We start from the raw sequence: 23,981 nt of genomic DNA, 5'->3' as shown, positions 1-23,981 counted from the left end.
GGTCAACAGGATAGTAAACTTCTTAGTGGTGGACCTCCTTTTAGGATACAATGCCATTATAGACAGATCAACGCTCAATGCCATCCGGATCACGGCCTCTACTTTCTACTTAAAGTTGAATTTCCCCACCAGCAACGGAGTAGGAGAGATCATCCCTACAGTGCGAAGCTGCTACATAGCATCGCTGAAAAGGAAGCAAGTGAAGCAAATAATGACAGTCGAATTAGATCCACGCGATGGCACCTTTAGGCCTGTCCCGGTGAAGGAACTTGAAGAAGTTGAAATAGGCCCTGATGGAAAAAAGTTGAAAGTGGGAACTAGGTTGGCTCTACACGTTCAAGAGTCGTTGCTAGACTTTTTATCCTCTAACCTAGACTGCTTCGCCTGGCAAGCCTCGGATATGCAATGAATAGACTCAAGCATCATAAACCATCGCTTAGGCATCAAGGAGGGAGTAAGGCCCATGGTGCAAAAAATCAGACCCTTCGTGGGGGAAGTCTCAAAGCAGTGAAGGCGGAGGTCGAGAAGCTCGAGAACGCAGGGTTTATTCACGAAGTCAGATTCCAGACCTTGGTCGCGAATACCGTGCTCGTCAAGAAGAATAACGGCAAATGGAGGATGTGCTTGGACTACATCGATTTGAACAAGCTGCCCAAAAGGCGCTTACCCACTACCACGCATTGACCAACTAGTGGACTCCACTATGGGCGATAAGCTGTTAACATTCATGGATGCTTAGTCTGGTACAATCAGATCATGATGCACCTTCTAGATGCAGAGCACACGACGTTCTACACCCACAACGGGGTCTACTATATAAGGTAATGCCCTTCGGACTGTAGAATGCTGGGGCAACCTATCAGAGACCGGTCAATAGAATGTTCGCGAAATAGCTAGGCAAGAATGTTGAAGCCTATGTGGACGAGATGATTGTCAAATCCCCCTTGTCGTTCAACACCGTGCAGACCTAAAAAAAACGTTCACGACGCTTCGAAAGTACCAAATGAAGCTAAACCCTGAAAAGTGTGCCTTTGGGGTCCAATCTAGGAATTTTTTGGGGTTTATGATCATGCAGTGAAGCATTGAGGCCAATCCGAAGGAAGTCCAAGCTATCCTCGACACTCACCGAAATCCCCCCATGATGTTCAGCGACTAACTGGGTGGTTCGCAACACTTAGTCACTTTCTGGCCCAATCTAGAGACAAGTGCTATGTATTCTTCATGGCCTTGAAGGGGGCAATGAATTTTGAATGGACAAACGATTGCGAAACAACTTTTCAGGCCATCAAAGAGCACTTCCATTCGCTACTTGCACTAGTTAAGCCTCACTTAGGAGAGGCTTTACACATTTACCTGGGGGTCTCCAAGACGGCAGTGAGCTCAGTCTTGGCTTGCGAAGAAGGTATACTGCAGCAGCCGGTCTATTACATGAGAAAGGTCATTCTACTCCCAGAGAAGAATTACTCCGCCATTGAGAAGTGGGGTTTCTCTTTAATAGTGGCCTCCAGGAAACTCAGGCCATACATCATAGTACACACTATAATCGTCAGGATTGATCAACCACTGAAACAGGTCTTTAAATGTCCTGACCCTTTTGGGCGAATAATCAAGTGGGCAGTCGAGCTTGGGCAATTCGACCTAGACTCTGCCCCAAGAACAACAATCAAGGCCTAAGCTTTAGCAGATTTCATCAGTGAGACGATAGGATCCACGAAGTTGGAGATAGAGGATGGCCTCGCATGCGCTGAGGACAAACCTCGGATTCTCATGATGGATAAGTCCTCCACAATAAAGGCTTCAGGCGCTAGATGTGTCCTCATTCCCCCAGAAGGGGAACTCTTGAAGTATGCTTCAGTGCTTACCTTTCCAGTTACTAATAATGAGGCAGAATATGAAACTCTAATCACAGGACTCTTAATTGCAAAGGGGGTCGGAATTATGAACCTCCACGTCAAATATGACTTTTAGCTCGTGGTACAACAAGTCCTATGTTAGTGCGAAGCCAAAGAAGACATGATGGGTAGGTACACGGATAAAGCAAAGGCTCTCCTCTCTAGATTCCCTAATGTGGTCGTGGAGCAGGTGTCGCGCGAAGAAAACTTAATAGCGGATTCTCTTAACAAAGTGGCCATGGAAGGCTTAAAAGCGTTGGGGGTCGTAGAAGCGAAGGGGGTCCATTTCGTGGAGTTACTTAAGAAGGATGAAAGTCATTCTAAGGAGATTGTGATGAATGTGGAAGAAGAAAAGTGTTGGATGACTCCCATCAGGGAGTACCTTGACAAGGATGTTCTCCCAAGCAACCCCCAAGAAGCTAAGTGCCTAAAGAAAAAGGCAATTCACTATACTCTGCTAAATGGGGTACTCTATAAGCTCGGATATTCAAAGCCCATGTTGTGCTACCAGTCACCTACGGATGTGAATTACATCATTCACAAACTCCATGAAAGAATTGTTAGAGCCCACGAGAGAGCAAAACCATTGCCCATAAAGCGCTCAGGGAAGAATACTACCGGCATACCATGAGGGTTGATGCTCAGGAGCTAGTTCGAAAGTGCCAGAGTTGCCAGCATTATGCGAAGAGTGCCAGAGGACCTCCAACGGAGCTTACACCAATCCCAGCTACATGATCATTCTAAACTTGGGGCATTGACATTGTGGACCGTTCCCGCTAGCTTCTGATGGGTGAAAATTTCTCATTGTGGATGTGAAATACTCCTCCAAATGGGTCGAAGCAAAAATAGTGACCTCTATTTCTAAGAAGGCGATTATCAAGTTTTTCACTAACTTGATCAGTCGCTTTGGAGTCCCACATGCCCTATCGTCCAACATGGGATGTAGTTCGCTGGGAAGGAGTTCGAGAAGTTTTGTAGTTAGCTGCAGATCGAGCAAAGATTTGCATCTCTAGGACATCCCGAGATCAATGGTTTGGTGGACAGGACTAATCAGATAGTTTTCCATTGGATACGCACCGGGTTCGCTAAGCTAGGAGGAAGTTAGGTGGACTAGTTGTATAATGTGCTTTGGTCCTATCATATCATGCCTAGGGAGGCAACCAACAAAACCCCTTTCAGGGTTTGAGGTAGTTCTACCAGCGAAAATTGTACTGCACACTTACGGGGTGGAAGTCTACAATGAAGATTTGAACGACAAGATGCGAGCTGAGGAGTTGGATAATTTGGAGGACTTGCGACTCGAGGCAGCGGACTCTATGGCCCGTGCAAGAGACTCAGCCTCGAAGTACTTCAATAGGAAGGTAAGGTCAGGTAGTTCACGATTGGAGACTATGTCTTAAGGAAGAGTGAATTGAAGGGGCTGCCGCGACATAACAAGCTCACTTCGAAGTGAGAAGCTCCGTACCATATGATAAGGTTCCATAGCCAAATGCCTACATCTTGCAGGATTTAGAGGGAAAGAAACTTCTTCACACGTTCAACGAAGTTCATCTCCGCAAGTATTTCTTTCTTACATTTGATTGTTCGCTATATAGAAGTAAATTTTTGTGAATTATGCTTGTTATGAGAAGGATTTTATCACTATCAAAATGTCTGACGAATTTTTCCTAAATGATGTCACTCCTGTACTTTGAGCTTGTGTTAGGATACCTTATGGCGAGGCAATTGATAAGTCCTTTTGCTGACATGTAAGGGAATAGTCACTTCGCTCAATAGGGTGCTCGAGTGATGTCAGTTATCGCTCAAAAGTAGTATTAGTGACCACACACCCTCACTCGCTTCGCTCAACAAGTTGCTCGAGTGATGTCAGTTATCACTCGAGAGTGGTATCAGTGATCACACACCCCCACTCGCTTTGGTCAATAGGGTGCTCGAGTGACGTCAATTATCACTCAATAGTGGTATTAGTGACCACACACCCTCGCTCGCTTTGCTTAATGGGGTGCTTGAGTAATGTCAGTAATCACTCGAGAATGGTATCAGTAACCGCACACCCTTGCGCGCTTCGCTCAATTGGGTGCTCAAGCAATATCAGTTATCACTCGAGAGTGATATCAATGATCACACACCCTCGCTTCTACTAACTCGATGGATGTATTGCTCGTTGAAGAACCTTAGTTGTATCAGTCACCACGTAAGCTATCTTAAAGCGGGGAGTGATTTATTTTCTGATCTACGAGATGTTGTTTGTTAATTCAACGAAGGATGATTAACATTCCATAAATTTTTAGGTCCTTTGCAGCGTCCCATTTATCAGGATCTTAACATGCATCATGATAATTAAGAAAAAAGCAAGCATATGCAAATATAAGGAAAAGAGTATCTTCATTAATAAAAAAGCGTTTGACAAGGGCATGAAGCCCTGAATACAACGACGGAAGGCCTATTCTAGGGTAATTCAGCTTCAGGCTGAGGGGCTTCCTGGGCAGCCTTGACTTCAACGGAAGCCTCCACTGTCCCGTAGCAAGGAACCTCCACTGCTTTACTCGTAGGAGCTACATATGCTATCTCTACTTCCACTTCTTGAGTGTAGGGAGGTGAAGTATGGGCTAGGGTGTCCTCGATTGGGGATTCGGGCTCCCCTAGGGCAGCCCGACTGCTATAGTAGTGCGAGAAGGTATCATACCTTCGCATATCCACTTGAGGATCCTTTTTCTTGAGTTCTTCCCTGATGTCACGAGCCAGCTTGAACAAGGCCTAGCCCAAATCTACAGTATACTCGAGCCCAGCCTTGTACTTAACGACGGCCTGAGCACCAGCCTCCGCCACTGCCTCCTTTTTCTCTCTCTTCGCCTCAGTGAGAGCAACTTTCTTCTCATTCACAGCAGGCTTGATTACCTTCGCATGATCGTGACTCCTCTGTTCAATTTTCTGTTGGGACTTCTCGGACTCTCTTTTGAGCTCATTTAGCTCGCCCTCCAGCTCAGTGATGTGTTCCTTCAGCTGGCTAAACTCTTCCTTAGTAGCCTGGCGTGAAGTTTCATCCTCCTTCACCAGGTGGTCCTTGTTACCATTGGTCTTCTTGAACTTGGCCACATCGCGTAGGACGCCATTCATGACTTCATAGCGACCGTGGAGGACTTGCATGCAATGAACATAGGAAATTAGCTAAGGGAAATACGAGCAACCAATTAAAGTGTAAAGCGAAGAACTTACACGCATCTCCTCCCTTAGGAGAGTATCAACTGCCTCCATGCAAGGCATCCTAACGAAGTCCCCCTTTTCCTGTTTATCATTTGGAAGAATAATGAACTCCAGCAGCTGCGAGGGAACTTTGAACTCCTCGATTTAGGAGTCCTCCATCACCGTCTAGTTCAACAGGGGCATGTACAGGCTGCGAGGGCAGGGAGCCTCCTCGCGTGGCCTTTTTGAGGCAATGACCATCTTGCCCCGCAAAGTCAAACCGTCCTGTGGCCCCGTGACAGAGTATCTGAATCTTCCGAGCCATCGACTTAGACATGGGACATCCTCTGTCCTCGCCTTCTTTTTCTTCTGCCTCGCGACAAAGGATTCACACTCCTCACTTTGGCTCGAGGACCTCATAACAGGGGCACTAAGGGCAGTTGAGGCAGTAGCAGCGGGTGCATTGGATGGTATCGAAGCGTTGGCCCTCGCAGAAGCTCCAGTGTGAGTAGGGGCTAAGTGACACCGAGCCTATCCTCATCCTCCCGTAGCGAGGCATGAAAAAGTACTCATAGGCCAGTTCGCAAGGGTTCTCCTAAAGACGGAAGAAGTGGAGGAAAGCATCGAGAAAGTATACTATTCCATGGAGTCTGCAGCGCATGTGAAACGTGAACCACAACCTCCATGAATTTAGAGGTATTTGTGAAGGGGCAATGGTGAGTCGCCTACATAGCTCCACGACGTCATTGTGGAAAGGCCAGTAAAGCCCTGCCTCAATTAGCGCTAGCCACATGGGAATTCGCCCAACGTCCCTCGGATAGTCTAGCCGGCGATTGGAGTGGGGGAAATATGGATTCTCTGAGTTAGAGATGCAACATAGCATTACCGCATCTTTACACGCATCGAAAGTGATATGGTTTCAGGCAAAGACCTTGTGATCTTCACGCAACCTATGCGTAGAGGGTTCATCCTTACTACTTGATGTTGCCTTCTAGTTCCTCTTAGAAGCCATTGCTTGGAGATCAGAGTAATAGGAGAAGAAGATCAGAAATGCTTAAGAGGAGAGAGAGGGAGAGAGAACGAGCAGAGTTTCAGCACAAGTCGAAATGGGAAAATTTTCTCAAAATGACTTCTTTTATAGACGTCATAATCACACACGAAAGCCAAAAGTCGCGACCTTGGGAGTGTTCCCGCCATTATTTGATCTGACACGGCCGCAAAGGCGAAATGATGCCTAATTTGAAGGTTGAGGGTTAGTAGGGTTAAAACAATCTGACGACTAGGTGGCACGAGAGGAACTGACTTGGATTAACCCCTATCTACTATTGGATCAACACCAATCTAACAGTGCGCGGACGCTTGTAGTGTGCTTCTAGTGGGGTATGTTCCGCGAACCATTGGGTCGAAGGTATCAATAACTTCCTCGACCACACGCGTCGTGCGAGCTCAAGTAGGAGGCAAGGGTGGGGATAAGATTTCAGGCTCCGACCTGATGGCAGCCCATAAGGTCCAACGACCCGAGCGAGGCCCAACGAGGCCCAATCCTGTTATTCATGAGGCAAGTCTATTCATCGCACGAGTGAGGCCCATGAGCGAAGGCCTGTCAACAAGAGTTATAATAAGGAATTTTTTATAACGACAAGATACACTTCTTAGTATATCAAGGTATGAGATACGGAAATATACTGAATATCTCGTCATGGTAGTAACGTAATATATCTTTAAACCCTTAATAAATAAATGCAATTTACAGTTTTTAGGGTTGATCAATAATTCATTATTTTTTCCCATATTGGCTTACACTGACTTGAGCGTTGGAGAGGGAAATCGGACACCACCCATGATCTCCCCTTTGTGCAGGTGTTCGAGGCTAAACGTGGGTTGTTGATCAAGTCTCTTCATCGACGAAATGTACGAGAATAACTTGTGATTTGGACTCAATTTTCGTGATCCTAACAAGAACAAACATGGTCAATTATCCAGAAAGAGGTGGAAATAGCCCTAAGCTTTATTATATCAATTATAGCCCATTTTGATGCTTTTGGAAAGTGGAACCACCCAGAAAAACATAACATATACCTAGATTTTGAAAAATAAATATGTTTTATATGAGAAAAGATTTTTCTTTCTTTAAAAGGCATTACATGCCAAAAATATGCAATTTGTTTCATAAGATTTACTTGCCATGGAACAGACTAAAATTATTACACTAACATTTATGACAGTGTCCACATATCCCTAATACGCTACATCATGTCCATTTGGGAATACTGAAAGCCTTTTTTTTCCTTTTTTTTTCGAGGGGGGGAGGAATTAGTAAATATATATTGTAAGCAAGGTTTTCAGAATCGTGATTCTACCTAGAATCGGTCGAGGGTCGTAGAATCGTGAATCACAATTCGAATCGACATTTGCGACAGTGTCCACATATCCCTAATACGCTACATCATGTCCATTTGGGAATACTGAAAGCCTTTGTTTCCTCTTTTTTTTTTGGGAGGGGGGGTGTGGGGAAGGAATTAGTAAATATATATTGTAAGCAAGGTTTTCAGAATCGTGATTTTACCTAGAATCGGTCGAGGGTCGTAGAATCGTGAATCGTAAGATTCTACTTGTAATTACAAGAATAGCATATATATATATATATATATATGTAGCATACTTTCCTTAGCAAAAAAAATCAATTCTTGTTCATTCAAATAAAAACCACCAACCAACAAATCAACAATAAGTCATAAGATGATAAAAACACAAAATATCATTACAAATTATCGAAATTCAAGGTCCAAAATTCCAAATCATAACTCAAACTCCCGAAATAAAAAGGTTAACAACATAAGTCATAACTCATAACATAAAATGAACAAACAGATCAAATCTCATCCAAATCTTCATCATCACCAACATCATCATCATATAAAATATCAAACTCATCTTTTTCAGCAAGTTCTAAGTCATCAACCGTGCCATGCTCCGGTATTACTAGCCGATACACTCCTAGATCCACTTGCAGAAGCCATCTTTGTTCAATCCAAACTCAATAATCACTCACTTAACAAATCTAACTCAATAGAAAATTATAGCACAATGCGGGAAAAAAAATTAGCATAATTTCAGTACAATTACATCAGCAATTCCATCAGCATTATTACATACAGGGTAATTTCATCAGCACAATTATAGCGCAATTCCAATTTCCAAGAGAAAAACAATTTCAGTATTGGCCATTGGAAGTCTGGAACTATCAAGATTCAAGATTACCCATAAACAAAAATCACCTGTTATCAATTGATAGTATCAATCAGAAATCAATTTGATACAAGTTCAAGAAAGTTGTTTTTTGGAGATTAGAAGCAAGAAATTCATAAATCAATCAGAAGTAAGAAATTCACACACCGTGGAGAATCTCATTGCTGTGACTCACACCGTGTGAGAAGGCCGTAGTAGACTATCGGGGGGTCGAGCCGTCGAGAAAGGTGATGTCGCTGGGCGGTGAGTCGGTGACAACGGTCAAACCGTTGAAGCTCGTCGACGCAGAGTCGGTCACTAGGCAGAGCAGAGGCGCAGGGCAGAGCAGAGCAGCAGCGCGGAACCACGGACCCACAGTCACGGAGCTTCAAGTTCGTTGAAAGCTTAAAATCCAACTTCAAGCTCGTCAGACCCACGGAGCTTCAAGCTTCAAATTTCTTAATTGCTGCAGAAATATCGGAGACGGGGAGGCTAGGGCACATAACAGAGGGGAGAAAGGGAGTGCTAGAGAAGAAAGGGAAAAGGAAGGGGAAGGGGAAAAAAAAAAAGGCTGTTGGGCTCAAGCTTGGACTTCGTCCGAATCTGGACTGAATCCGGAATTGCAGAATCGGCCCGATTCCACGATTCAACTCCCGATTCACATGCGATTATATATTTTCCGATTCAACCCCCTGACTCGGAATCGCATGTCCCTCCTTGAATCGTAGAATCGTACGATTTTACGATTCGAATTACGATTCTGAAAACCATGATTGTAAGCTTTGTCTTTATCTTTTAGGTTCTTAGCGAAGAAGTTTTAAATTTTGTTTGATGGGTTGCTATTCGGTTTCATGCGGTCAAATTGGATTTTGATATCATCACAGTTTAATAATCATATACAAAGATAAATGAAGTTGAGCTTTGAGATTACGCTAGGTATTGTAACCCACTTCGGAACTTACACTATTTTTTTTTTTCTATTTGCGAGCAAGTTCTATTAACTGAGGAGTCAATTAAATAAGATAAAAGGAAGAAAATTACACAAAAAAAGTCAAAGTTTCACGTTTGTCTCAGATTTTATCAAATTTAAGTCGTCTCATAAAATACAAGCAGGACATGGCACCACTCAATACATGCTACATCACAACATTTGAGTGAAACTTAAGAGAAAGTCAAAGAAAATTGAAGAAAAATAAAATTTTTAAAATTTTTAAAAATTAGAGAAAACTCTTAAAAATTTTCACAAATTTTGGACAAATAGAAAAAGAAACAAATTTATATAAATTAAAAAAATTAAGAACAGGAAAATTTAGAAAATTTAAAATTAAAGAAAAGTCATAAAAAAACACGGTAAATTCATAAACATATAGAAAAATTTTAAAAATTCTGAAAATTCTGAACAAGTTTAAAAATCAAAGAAAATTTATAAAATTACATAATATTTGTACAAATTTTAAAAAATAAAATTCAGAAAAAATTTTAAAACAAAGTTAAATGCCTCGATCAAACAAGTCACGTAATATATTGAAGCATTGAAGAATTTCAAGTTTATGGCATCATTCCACAACTCGATTTGAAGCTTCCTATTAAAACTATTGTTATAGAGTTCAAGTTGCCATAGGTTAATTAAGTTTCTGATTCCAGGTTAGTTTTATCAGTGACATTATTATCGAGTAGCTTGAGGTTGATGACTTTAGTGAGGGCAACCGTGGGCGAGATTTCTCCTCCAATACTATAGTGGCGAGGCCTAGAATTGGTTTAATTTTCTATTTAATTTTTTTTATTTTCTTTCAAATTTAATTTTTGTATTTTTTATACTAACCTTTATTTTTAATTTTCTTAATTTTCATAAATTATTTAGTTATTCTATTTGTTTTCGAATTTTCAATTTTTATTAATTTTCGTTAATTTTTCAACTATTTTGGATTTTCAATCATTTTTATAAATATTTTTAATTTTCTTTGGTTTTTAGATATTTCTAAATTTTTGTAATTTTTAAATTTTTCTATTTTTGTGAATTTCCTGAATTTATGAGTTTTTTTAATTTCTTTTTTTGAATTTATTTTGTTTTATTTTTCAAAAATTTCATTAGTTTGTTATTTTTCTAGTTTCCACAAATTTTCTGAAAATTTTATGAATTTTCTAATTTTAAAATCATATTTTGAATTTTTTTGTAATTTTTCCTTGAACTTTTTTACTTTTCTTTAATTTTCCATTAATTTTTCTGAATTTTTACAATATGGCATGTGATGAGTAGTGCCATTTGTGCAGCTACGGGGCCACGTTGACATTGTCAAGTTAATGTCAGTAAATAAATGGAAAACGTTATTGAAGTTAGACGGTAGGTCATATTTGATACAAAAATAAAAACTGACACTTTTAGGCAACAAGCCTAAATTCATCTGACACAAACGTGAAATTATGGCTTTTTTGTGCAATTTTCCCAATAAAAGTACTTCCCATTTCGGGAAGTAAAATTGATTGAAGCAGATGAACAATTGACCAATATCTAGCATTGTGACCATTTCAAAATTTCAAGCAATAAATATACTCCACATGTCAACTATGGAGGGGTTTTCTGTTGCAACTGACTAATTACTATTTCATGTCAAGACAAGATAAATTAAATGTGAAATCTCAATGATATAGCAGCGGCTAATTTAGACCATTTATTTTGTCGTGAGATTATCTAACATGATAGTCGCAATGTTATTTTCTAAATTAATGATTATAATGCACATGGAATGGCTCCTCGTCATAAAAAGTTGAACTAACTATTTTTATACGCTACAAATGCATCATGATTCATGTGGTGCGGTCAAATTGTTGTAAAATGTTACGTTGTACTTTTAGCGTGATATAATCTAATTGAAAGGACTCAACAATAGGTAAATATAAACTAAGTCAAGCTTATATTTGAACCCAAGATTTCATTGTAAATCTATTTATTTATTTCCGTGTGATTTTAAATTAAATCCCTATTCTTAATATATATATATAGAATGAATATATATGTAGACAGTGTCAAGTGAAATTGAACAGAAGGATCGTATCATTCCCTTTCTTGAGAGGTGGAAGACGAATTGAATTAAAAAAAAGGTTGAGGGCAAAAGTTGAACTTATTCCTTTTGTTTACCTTATTAAGTATGCCATTTCCTTTTCTTTTTCAAATAATTTCTTCTTTTTTTTAATGACAAAACAAGAGATCATCTTCATTATATTTATGACATATGATTATATTTATGACTATAATCATGAAAATTATAGATTCATAACAAATTGATATGCCCATTAGATAACATTTACTACTTATAAAGTCGATTGGAGTGGATTATAGCAACCACAACCACAAAAGTGTTTGATGAACATCCTGACAAGTTGACAAAACATGAACAATCCAAACTAGAGGACATACTAGAGCGGCAACAAACAGTCACTTGGTTCTACACAGTCGAAATCCAAATATCTCTTCCTCATTAAGCACCACGTTTGTCCATGTAGTTTCATTGAGAACCTGTTAATAATGGAGGTTATCAATGAAAGTGATAGGCATACATAAATAAATAAAAAATATATATATATATATATATAATGGGGGATAAAAAAGAAGAAGCAATCAAACTACTTACTTGATCAATCATCTATAACTATGAGCCCGAACTGCTTCCATACAGCAAGGACTTCCTGACGGGTCCTGTATGGCCGTCCCGATGGATCATAGTAGTACTATGATAATATATATGCCAAGAAATCTAACTCGTGAGATTTAACCAATTGGTAGATCATATTCATCAGCACAACTACATTGGGGGGACGAAATTGCACAACTAATCTTGATTAGTATACTACATATATAGCTCTTACTTTCACTTCATAAAAGAAAGGGAAAGCCACTAAGGAATGAGTTCCTCATGGCGATTATGGCGATTACCCGAGAAAATCGCCATGCATGTAGATCTCATGCCTCAAAATTCAAGATCTATTCATATATAAACGTAACTAAAACTATACTCATAAAATTGTAAAAATCGATTACGCACCTTGTAGAATCGACCAGATTGCACACGGCGCACCTCTACCAGCCACCCAGGCAATAACCACCCATAGTCAGGTGAAGTATTGTCAAAGAACGACCTCGATGGGCTGGATCTTTTACGTGATCTATTTTTCCTTATCTTTAATAGCGTCTCCATGCTAAGAGGTGAGATGTCAATATCGATTTCATGCTTATCCCTATCATTGCCTTTGTTAGTGGCACTACTGCTAGAACCACCTTGCTCCATGGCTCCTATGTGACCAATTGCGGCTTTTCAAATAAGAGTGAAGAGAGGGGCTTTTCTACGCTGGTTCTATATTTATAATTGCCACAAAGTATTAGATTTACGCGTAAGGCCAACTCTCATTGTTTTATTATATTTTTACCCAAAACTATAGAGATTTTCATTCTGCCCTAAAAAGTAAAATGTTTTTGCCTTCTCGTAGTTTAAAGGGATTGTGGGTTTTGCTTTGAATCATTTTATTTTGCGGTAAATTTTGTATAAGAATCTAAATAGTATACAATATCTATGTAGTTGCAGAATACTGCTTTCATAACTTCCAACTATATAAACACACTTGTTGATCCTTATCATCTCTCATTTTATACTTGATGAATGATCATGGTGCAACATTATTAAGAAAAATGACTTACAATAGAAGGTGCTCGATGTTCGAGTAGTTACATATTTTATTGATTGTAATGTAGTCTTTTTGTTTCAATAAGCTGTGAATATGGGGTTTATTCTGTTGAATTATCACCTAGCGCAACCAACAAAGCAGATACAATAACGGTCCACTATTCATTAATCCCCAATATAGTTACAATGGTTTACAATTAGTTTAACTGTTGATCTACTTGAACAATATGCAGCACGAGCTATTAGAGCAATCAATATTGAACAATCTGTGCATTGATTATAGTTAGCTCAATTGGTATATGCATAAGGAATACGAGCGAATTTGGTAGCCACCACTTTCCTACAAAAAAATATAGACGCGGCGTCTCGGAACTTTTTTTTTTCATAACAAATTTGGATTAGATATTATAACTATTTACGTATATTCAGTTGTTTATCAAAGTTAAAGAAACAATCTTCTCAAGTAAGAAGTACTAAAGTGCGACATCTTTTCATGCACATAAGCATTTAAAAGAAAGGTATAAGGGAGTGGTAACAAGAAATATTTATTGGAGGCTCGAGTTTGATTTTGTGTAAAATGTGGTTCAAAATATGCAATTTAAGGAAAAGTTGGGGTTCATTGTGAAACGCCTTCAGATATTTTGGTATTGAATTGAATGGCAAATCTAATTAAATTTCACCAAGGAGGTGATTAATGACTTGCATTGATAACCTAACATTAAAATGACGAGACCGGTCAAATTTGGTATCTTTTTTCACCCGCTTGGTATCCATATACGTCATCATACTAAATGCTATACCAAATTATGTTAGATGCTATACTAATTATATGATTACAAAAATCCTTCTTGGCAATATGAGGATACAGTCTCTATGGTAAGTAAGAAAACTGTAGCTACCTATTTTGTTATCAAAATACGAATCCATTTCTAAAGTTAATTGAAAATTCATACATATATATATATATATATATATACATATATGAAAGAAACAAGTTAAAGTCATTGGATAATAGGTAATATAATGAACTGAAAATTTTCTCATATGTGACCAGTAGTCTTATGTATCACTTGACCAATAGGAATTTGTTTTCTGATTTTCATATTCTAAAATATGTTTTTTTTACAACTCCCCAAAATGGAAAAAAAAAAAGATTGGGATTCCAAGTCTGGATTACGAACTTTTAATTTAAACGCATGTCAGAATAAATCGTAGGTATTTTGATTTGAATCAATATGCATAGTAAGGATCATCAATTTTATACAATATGGCCGACATTATCAATTTTTCTTATTCTCGCACTTTGTCCCAAATTCTGTTTGAGATCTCGTTGGGGGCTTTTTATTAATCAAATTTAGGTGATCTCGTTTTGTTTCCTCATGAAAATAATTTCGTTTGAGTATGAAGATTCGATTCTGTATTTTTTTTCTAGCATCCTTAGTAATGGAACATTAAACATAAGGGATTTGGGTTTCTAGAGTAAGATTTTTTTTTCTTCATTTATCATAAGGAGTTAAGAGATATTTAAAAAAAAAAAAACAATTTTGCGTAGGTGAATACTGTGAGTACATCATATTCGCATTTCTCGATGATCAAGCATGCCTAGGACTCAGCTGAGAGAAAGTAGTTGCCACTACCTATTCTTGGTCCGGAAAGCTAAGGCTATTTAGTCTCCTGATTACTAGGGAGCGAGATTTCTGTCCCCCTTGATCGATCTTCGAATAGAGCTTGAGTTCAGGGATTTTCTCACGACTAAGGCTCTCTAGTTTGCACAAAAATGGTGCTCAGCTTGTACAAGGGTTTGCCGATTTTAAATAAACTGTCGAGTTTGATTATTGCTACTCCACCGTCCTTGCGCCACTGATGCATTCGGGTCTCACAATTGGCACAGTTCCGAAAACTAGGATTGTGCGTGCAACGATATGCAAGAGATGAGCCGACGATGCAAGTGGCCTCCTATAAGGCCTAGATGGATAGGCCTTAGGTGGGCCAGTGAAAGTGGGGCACTATTGGGCCTATGCTAAATGAGCTGGGCCTAGAGATGCTGGTGGGCCTACTAATGGACCTAGCTTAAGTGATTTTGTATTTTCCCCTTTTCCTTAATCTAACCTTTTTTTAGGCAGAATGATTTAAGTTATATTCATCTTTTCAATTTTTCCCTGTCATGGCTATACTACTTCTAACCTAGCGTATTATTTATTCATGCAATTTTACTCTATGTGCTTCTTTTGACGGTTTTTTACGATTTTATTCACCCCGACTGAGTTTTAGCCTATCTCTACTCATTTATTCAACTACACTATCTCATGGGAGTTGCACACGCCTCATTTGACTTCAGATGCATGACTTTCTCGCGGGATCAGCCAGGCCTAGTCGGTGTGTAATCTTCTTCTAAATTTGGGAGTACACACATTCACGCCACTCGAGCTCACCACCTAAGCGACTCCACTAAAATAACATTGTTCCCGCAATTTACATCACGTTCCCTTACCCTTGGACCCCAGCAGCTAGTCTACTCGCCAGTGTTTACAAATTTGATCAAAATTACATGAGATGCCCAACCTCCTATTACATTCAAAAACCGCAAACGGTGTGGGAAGTGTAAATAGACGTAAAGTCCCACACACGTCGTGTGGATTGGATTTGTTGTCCGTTCCATTTCGGGGGAATCGCTTACCAATAATTCGAGTTTTAATTTTTGAAATCAGATGTCGTCTTGGTCCCGGTCGTGTGGTGCTTCGGGTATATGAAACACACTCCATAAGTAAAGTTCAATCACATAGAGCACAATCTACCAACCCCATATATATATATATCACACCTCGTGGTTGGATTTTCCATTGCCATCACCAAAATTACGAACATTTTTCTCTACAATTTTTATTCGCCAAAGGGAGCATAGGACCGACGCATAAATCTTGTGTAGCCGTTCAATCTGCATGGTTGGGGGGTGGTGGGGCGATCATGCACATCGGTTTCCCCAACAGAATCACCCGCTCGCACGCCTTATCTCCAACTCCACGCTTTCAGTGCCATTTGATTCCCTTCCCCTCTCCCCCTTCCATGCATTCTCTGCTCAACAGCCTCAACTCCTATAAATATGTATATAATTAATATCATGTCACCTTCCCAAGAATCAAAATCTTATATTTCTGTAGCCCAACATAATATTATAAACAATTATATATTGATTAAAGAGTTTTTCAGTACTCTTATAGTACTATACTAGGTTTTTAACTCTAGGCTCTGCTAGCCTTTTGACTATAAATATATCGGTGCTGGTTTGGTGTCTTAACTCTCCTTAGGGCGAGCTTGGCAGCTCTAGTGATAGGAAAGAGTGCAACAATCAACAATGTTTGTCCTAAGGAATCTCATGCAGCTGGTTGGGTACTTCTTGTTGTCGGGGCTCTTTTGTGTAGAGGGTAGCAGGGGAAAGAGGTTTCTGACCGATGATCAGGGCCTTTCCGGAGGTTTAATAGGAGGCTACCAAGGTGGCAAAGGCGGCGGTGGGATAGGTGTTGGTGGCAGCGGTGGCTATGGCAGTATTGGTGGCGCTGGCGGTGGTGGAGGTGGCGGCGGTATTGCAGCTGGAGGCTATGGCAACGGTGGTGGCGGAAATGGAGGTGGTATAGGTGGCGGTAGTGGTGGAGGAGGGGGCAGCTTTGGAGGCAGTGGAGGTCCAGGATATGGCGGTGGTATGGGCCAAGGGGATGGGTATGGTGCAGGTGGTGGCAGCGGTGGTGCATGGGGCAACGGCAGGTATGGATCTGGTGGCGGAGGAGGAGGAGGAGGAGGCTTTGGCAGCGGGTATGGCTCGGGATATGATAATGGTAGGGGTAGAGGTGGCGGAGGCAGTGGCAGCGGCAGCGGCAGCGGGGCCAGCGGAGGGTACGGGCAAGGCGGAGGAGAAGGTTTTGGCTATGGTAAGAAGGAATATGGTGAAGGCCATTGAGGGGCCAGGACCAGCATGGATGATGCATTCATGCACAACTGAGCATTGACTTTTCCTCAGTTGACTTCATGGTTTAGTGTTCAAAGTTGAAACAAGAATAAGGAAAGGATACTCTAACCAGTATCCAAATGATGTTGTCTTGTCGCGGGAGGTGTTTCGTTTGTTGTTTGCTTGTCTCGTGTCCTGTTCTATATATGACTAATAATCGTATTAGCCTTTCTTACGTCCAAACTCGGTTAGATCGTCGGGAGCTAAGTTCTGACCATGTTCGAGATGTTTCGAGCATTAACATGCTCGGGCCGACTGTGTAAGCTCCGTACTGTTAAACTTAATAATGTCAATCCATCCACCGAAATAATAATAATAATAATGAACAATAAAAAGATGTAATAACGTGTATATGTATATTTATTATTTATCACTCTCCATAAATAACAACAGGACTCCTCACAACATGTCTTGGGCTCTTCCAAATGATTGAACCAGACACCATCTGTGAGCTTCTCAGAGGTCCAGCCCTCACGACAACCTTAAAGCTCCTCTTCTGGTGTGCCCTCGAGAAGGACAGGCTCATGGGCTTCACATTGATGCTCACTCCCTTGGGACCCCGAATGGTGGCATTGTACACGGCCTGTGCTGGGCCTACATTCGTGACTGTCCTCCGGAACACGCCTACCTGGCCATCTGTTGTCACGCTCATCTGCATTGTCGGATAGTTGAGGGTGTCGTATCCGAGCCCCGGAAGGAGGGATGAACAGTTTATGGGTGTGGGGCCAACGAGGACTGACAGGGAGGACCCTCTGTAGCCCTCGTGGCAGAGGAACTGGATGTAGTTCATCTCATCCATGTCGTAGACTAGGCCGGGGCTAAGTGCCCGCGTGGGGTTCACTTGGCCTGCTCCAAAGGCAAACTCTCCCTCGCTGTTCATTCTTCGGCTCATCGGTTTTGCTTCACCCAAAAAAATCCCACATTAGACAAGCATAAGCCAGGCGAGAGAAACCCACCTTACAGTAAGGTATTCTGGATCCCAGCGTATATTACCTGTGGTGATTATAGCCGATTTGATCGCAGCAGGAGACCAACTCGGGTGGAATGACTTAACATAAGCAGCAATCCCAGCAACATGAGGGCACGCCATCGAAGTTCCCGACATGAGAGTGAACTTTGCGTACTGGGTGTCCCCTTTTAACCCTGTCAGTGTCTTCATCGGGGTGTACGATGCCAAAATGTCAACACCAGGTGCAGCTATGTCCGGCTGATTCAATTACAAAAGCAAAGTTTAAACAAAATAAATTCGACGAAAGTGTTTTTATAGTCTTTGGTATCACGGTGATGATAAGGCTCAGACCTTGAGCAGGCGTTGAGATCCAGGGTTCGGGCCTCTAGATGAAAACGAAGCGATGAAAGGAGCCGGAGCTTGAACTTCCTCAGTCCTATAAATGACTGCTGACGGAGATCTGCATCATGCAAATACATTTGCACAAATTTCATCTCAGATGCGTCTTTATCATTTCATATGTTTATCAAAAACCTCCTGCGATACACCCTTGCTCGGGATTTTCCCTGAAAGAAATCCTGAGAATCAGTACTACTGGAGAATGCTGGTCGCTGGCATTACCTTGTGGTGTGAATGTATTCATCAATCGAGTCGCCAACGCTGGCATTCACTATAGTGGCTGGAGCCATGAAAATCTCGGCAGTATCTAGGTACTCAGGGCTCTCGATGATGGCCCCAACCCCGCCAATCCCTTTAACTACAGAATCGGCACCCCACGTCGATAATCTGCAGTATACAAGCTTCCCCTTTACTTTAGCAGAGTCCATCGAGTTCTCTGAACAGTACCTGTAACGTTAAACTCCAATGCTGTTTCTTAAAAGTCAAAAAATTTTAACGGTTTTTAGTTATAGTGAGATTTTACGGGTGCATGAGATACTTGTAGTCCGATGGATCAACTTGGTCTCATGAATTTGAGTAGAAGTACCTTGCATCGATAACACTTGAATTTCGGCCCACATCTGCCCCACTAACAAGAAGAAACAGTTTCTGCTTCGGCTCGAATGCATTTATTCCGACACCCTGCATAGAGGATTCATGGTAATCAATCCATACCAAAAGTACGGATCGTTGCTCACTTGAACTAAGCTGAAATCTTCACACTGTCTTAGCTAATCATAATAATAAAATCTAACAGAACTACTCCCTCCTGGTCTCCTTCCGTTCAAGCGGACCGCATCAATGCATGTTTGATTAGTTAAACAATGTTAATGTTGTTCCTAAGAGTGTCTGGTGGTCTAAATATCAGATCACATTTAATGCATTGTGTTTTTAGGTATCTAGCTGAGACTAATCCCGTTCGACGTCATTTACTGAATATATGTTTTTGGAAAAAATAGGAGCAGGATCGTACGATGACCGTCTTCCCATTACCCAACTCCACTTTACTCTGGAACTGCCGATCAATCCCACTCGCAGCCACCGTCACCAGCCAAGGCGCGTGGTTAGCCACGCTCCCGAGGTCGGGCCCTTTGTTCCCGGCCGACGCCACCGTCACGATGCCCTTCCTCATGGCGTGGAACGAACCTATCGCTATGGTGTCCTTAAGGTAGCTAGGGGCAGCGCCTCCGATGGATATAGAGATGACATCGACTCCGTCGTGGATGGCGGCCTCAAATGCGGCCAGGATGTCCATGTCGGCACAGCCGACGCCGGCCCAGCAGACCTTGTATACGGCCACCCGGGCGGATGGGACGGCCCCCCTAGCGGTGCCTTTCGCGAGGCCGAATAGGTCGGCATCGGGGACGACGTTCCCAGCCAGGGTGGAGGAGGTGTGGGTGCCATGGCCGTTGACGTCGACGGGGGAGAGGATGTCACCGGGGGCTGGGCCTCCGTCTAGCTTGAAGTATCTTGCTCCGATGATCTTGCTGCAAGGAGAGTAAACAGACGAAGTTGACCGGTCAAACTGAAGCTGCTAAAAAGTCAAACCGGGGACATCTATGTTTTAATCCCATAAACAAACTATTTATTTTCAGATATACCCCTAACTGGTTTAAGTACTTATATACTCCACCCAAATTAAACAATCTCCCCATACAAGAGATTAAGTTAAGATTGAGATCCTGTAAGTCAAATGTTTATTTCTGGGATAAATTCTACAAACAAGAGAATTAACTATTATCACAACTCGGGATATTAAGTTTCGGGTAAATTCTGCAAACCACCCTCGTAATTTTGCAAAATGACTTTAATTGTAATTGAAATATTATTTTGTAAAAGGAGGGTTACACTTCCTGCTTACTTGCAATTGAAATAATATTTTACTTTGAACCCCTTAAAAGGAGGGGATGTCATTATTCTTTTAGGAAACTATAAAATAGTTTATGAAATTTGTTCTTATTTTGAAAATGTTTATAATTTTATTTCAATAGCAATTTGAGCCCCTAGTTGTGTTTTCTTTACAATTGGGCTCTTATTCTCTTATTCTCTTATTATATTGCTAGCGACGTTTGGTAACAATAGAGCAGAGTATCTGGTACAACAGTAACATGCCCACCAAATATATACCTACAACACCACCACATCACGTTTAATTATAAACGCCGCATAAATAAGAAATACTACATTAAATCCTATGAGGAAAGGGCTTGATGAAAATGATTGAGAAGTTGTAATAGGGATTATTTGAGAGGAGGCACTATTGGATTATATCCGCGGAATAATTTCTATGAGACAATTGAAATCGATAAGTTCTAAGAAGAATTAGAACTGATGAATATATGAACTGGATTCATTACATGTTAATACAAGAAAGCATAACCGCGTCGAGATGATAATTAATATATAGACGTTATTGTAGGGATTGCAACCATAACTTACTTGTTGCATCCAGAAAAATTTGCATAGTGGTCGCAAGTTCCTTTCCATTTGGAAGGAGGAGGACCAAATCCCTTGTCTGAGAAGCTCTCAGATTGTGGAGTAATCCCTGCCAAAATGATATTGCAATTTTCCTCTCTTTCCTTACACTAAATTCAGTTTTACTTCTTAATATGGTGAATAAAATCGTTTGTCGAACCGGAAAATTTGGAATGAAAGGTATTGATGATCAGTCAAGAACCTGTGTCAAGTAGACCCACGATGATTTCGTTCTCGACTTCCAGTTTCCTCCTTGCATTTTGAGGAAACCCAATGAAGTCCCACGATTTTGTGGTGTGGAGCTGGTGGTACTGATTGGGAAAAACCGAGACAACCTCGTCCATGTCTAGCAAAATTGACACGCCACGTAATGGAATTAAGACGCGGTATATATATGGAAACTGAAATAATTTGCTTTCCTTAATTACATATTTGATGAATTAATTATAAGGAACTAGCGTACTTGATAACTCTTCAGCCTCATCCTCGGACAGTTTCGCTGCAAATGCATTGAAGCTTTTCGTGTAGCTGTAGACTAATGATTCTCTTGCTTCGTCTTCCCTGAGAGGCCAAAATAGATGAAAGTATATCTTAGGATGTTTTACAGCATAGATGGTATATATGAATAGGTCGAATCTCGCAAAATAAGATGGTGAATATGAATATGTTGGTTGGCCTCGTTTCAAACGGGATAAAGCAAAACAACATCCGATACCATTGCATTCTCCGAGAAAACTGGAAAAACAAAACAGAAATTGTTATGCCATATATGTTTATGATAAAAACGTTCCCGTTTTCCGCGATTGTTGATCAATGAGATGTAATGAAGGGGAGAGGGGAGAGATGTCTAAACCTTCCCTTCAAAGTTGAGAGGACGTCAAGGTGAGCTTGAGCTGCTAATTCCCTCGTCTCCCGGGTAGCTTCCCCCAGGTACACAATGAAAAACCTCTGCTTAACCAAATAAATTGCAAGAAACTCATTTATACTTTATGGGGAAATAAGATCGACATGTACATGGCCAAACTTGAGAAATTAAGCCATATATATGTGTCTGCATGTATGGATTCAAGAATATTGGAACTTTCTGCTCACCTTATCTTCTTCCCCAGTTACAGCAGCAATGGCAAAAGAACTGATCATCAATATGAACAAAGTAATGTGGCGACCACAGGACAAGAAGGCGAACTTGGTTTCCTTTGAAGACATTGTTCTTCACATAAGGAGAAGGCTAATAATTAGTTGGGTTTCCAATCTGTCCTAATTAAGTTCTGTCTCCCTCTCATATATATATGGGCAGTTCATGCAAAGGAAGTTCCTTATCTGCATTAATTTAAACGTGTTGCTCAAGGTCTATAGCTAGCTATAGAGTCACATACAAGTTTTCGGTCAATAGGTTATCAGGATTATCAAAGTTTAACTAGATTCGGCGAGATTCCCCTAGACTGGTCTCCTAAACTCGATCAGTATACTCGTAGAGTTTAGAAACCATGCAACTCTAGATATCAAAATCTCTGGGAAAAAAAGTTTTAATTTTAAACACTTACTTAAAACTCCAAATGAACTAAATTTCGAATTCATCCAGCCCAACGCAAATTATGCTTATACATAACCAAAATAAATGAGAATAAAACACTGAAGGAGGGAGAAGACTTTCGGAGAACTGAACTGAAAATGGAAGAATTAAGACATTATATGTAATTATGTCATGATTTTTCAATTATAAAATGTTATATGTGCGGATGGAGTTCACTTGTATCTTGCCATTCAGTGAGCTCAATCTTTCTTGCTTTTTCCCCTCCAAAAAGTAAACTCGGTTGGCTCGTACTCGTAGAGTTTACCGAATCTAAAGAGTCCATTTGAGAATTTACTGAGTTTACTTCCAATTTAGAGTTTGAACAGAGTCTACTCATTTCCATCCGTAGACTCCTACTTTGTTTGGGTTTAGAGTTTATTTTTAACTATACTCCACTTAACTCCGCTTATCTTCAATTTAACAATATAATTATTATTTTTCATTTTTTCTTCAATTTTTTTAACTATTCAATTCAATTTTTAATGTTAAATTCTCTCAACTATTTATTACTTTTCTACAATTCAAGAACACAATCATTATTTTCTCTCAACTATTCATTACATTTTTATATTTTTTTCTCATAATTTAACAACACAATCATTATAACCCAATTAATATATATATATATATATATATATATATATATACAAAAGTTGAGCTAATCCCAAACAAGGCAGCGTAAACTCAAGAGTTTCATAATCATGGATGACATTCTTTAAATTTTATTTTTGGTTGCTGTTAAAAAGAACAAGTTTTCTGCCTTTCAATAGTCATGTTTTTGCTTTAGGGGAAACTTTAAGGGAAGAGAACCCATTATAGTTCTCAATATCACAGTCCCTATCATCTCCCTCTCTATATATAATTGACTTATTTGGGATTGCTTCCTATTGAAAATTGCGATTGCGTCTATTGGGGGGGTGGGCGGGCGCTTTCGTTCAACTCTTTCCGCTTCACTTCTTGTTTGTTGCATACAAGGTTAATTAATTGACTAGTTCTGCTTTTGAGCTCCGGCACCCTAATTCACAAAAAATAAAAATAAAAAGGAAGAAGAAGAAGAAGGAAACCGATTCTGGTGAAAACTAAGGATAAAGACTATTTAGCCATTAAAGTTTATATTAAGTATCAGTTTCGCCATCAACATTTACTTTGTGTCATTTTAGCTACTCCAGATTCTAAAATAGACTCATAGTTGGTTTGACCTCCCTCGCCCAAGTGCAGAAGAGGATGCCCACCTTGAGGAAGTTGAGTCTTCAGTTCGAGAAGAGATGACAGTCCGGTTTTAGGTAAATTGTTGAGGGCAGGTGTTTAAGTATTCACGTGACACGTGTAGGTAAAGGGTGAGAAAGACTATATGGTGCTACGTGAGGGTGGGTGTTGAGAGAGATTGTCCCACACGAAAAAATTAAAGAGAAATCCACAGGTTTATAAGAAATTAGGTACCGCAACTTACTGGCTTGAACTTTTGAATTGGAGATGAGGCAAATCATTAATAGGCCCAATGGAATTTTATATTTTACATGGTATCATAATAGATTACGCTTTCGCACGCACGTGTAGGGCTTACACG

General features: G+C 40.3%; 2 protein-coding genes and 1 long non-coding RNA gene across 3 annotated transcripts; 1 reads left to right on the top strand and 2 right to left on the bottom strand.

Annotated features, from left to right (window-relative positions):
- Positions 1–11,571: 11,571 nt before the first annotated feature.
- Positions 11,572–12,616, bottom strand: LOC116192618. Its single transcript, XR_004154113.1, has 3 exons — positions 12,344–12,616; positions 11,933–12,029; positions 11,572–11,817 (listed from the first exon to the last, which is right to left on the bottom strand). It is a non-coding gene; the product is annotated as an uncharacterized LOC116192618 (long non-coding RNA).
- A 3,715-nt stretch (positions 12,617–16,331) lies between these two features.
- Positions 16,332–16,931, top strand: LOC116206063 (glycine-rich cell wall structural protein 2-like). The gene has a single exon (XM_031538804.1). The coding sequence runs from the start codon at positions 16,332–16,334 to the stop codon at positions 16,929–16,931; it is 600 nt and encodes a 199-aa protein (XP_031394664.1).
- A 358-nt stretch (positions 16,932–17,289) lies between these two features.
- LOC116195540 (subtilisin-like protease SBT4.14) lies at positions 17,290–22,085 on the bottom strand. The gene is made up of 11 exons (XM_031524794.1): positions 21,934–22,085; positions 21,695–21,789; positions 21,305–21,402; positions 21,044–21,187; positions 20,806–20,911; positions 19,340–19,853; positions 18,914–19,008; positions 18,550–18,774; positions 18,280–18,388; positions 17,973–18,186; positions 17,290–17,879 (listed from the first exon to the last, which is right to left on the bottom strand). The coding sequence occupies exons 1-11, from the start codon at positions 22,045–22,047 to the stop codon at positions 17,350–17,352; spliced, it is 2,244 nt and encodes a 747-aa protein (XP_031380654.1). The 5' UTR covers positions 22,048–22,085; the 3' UTR covers positions 17,290–17,349.
- Between the last annotated feature and the right edge of the window lie 1,896 nt (positions 22,086–23,981).

Source organism: Punica granatum, chromosome 1 (genome assembly GCF_007655135.1).
Source record: "Punica granatum isolate Tunisia-2019 chromosome 1, ASM765513v2, whole genome shotgun sequence".
Classification (NCBI taxonomy): Eukaryota; Viridiplantae; Streptophyta; class Magnoliopsida; order Myrtales; family Lythraceae; genus Punica; species Punica granatum.
This window is presented reverse-complemented; position numbering and strand designations above follow the sequence as displayed.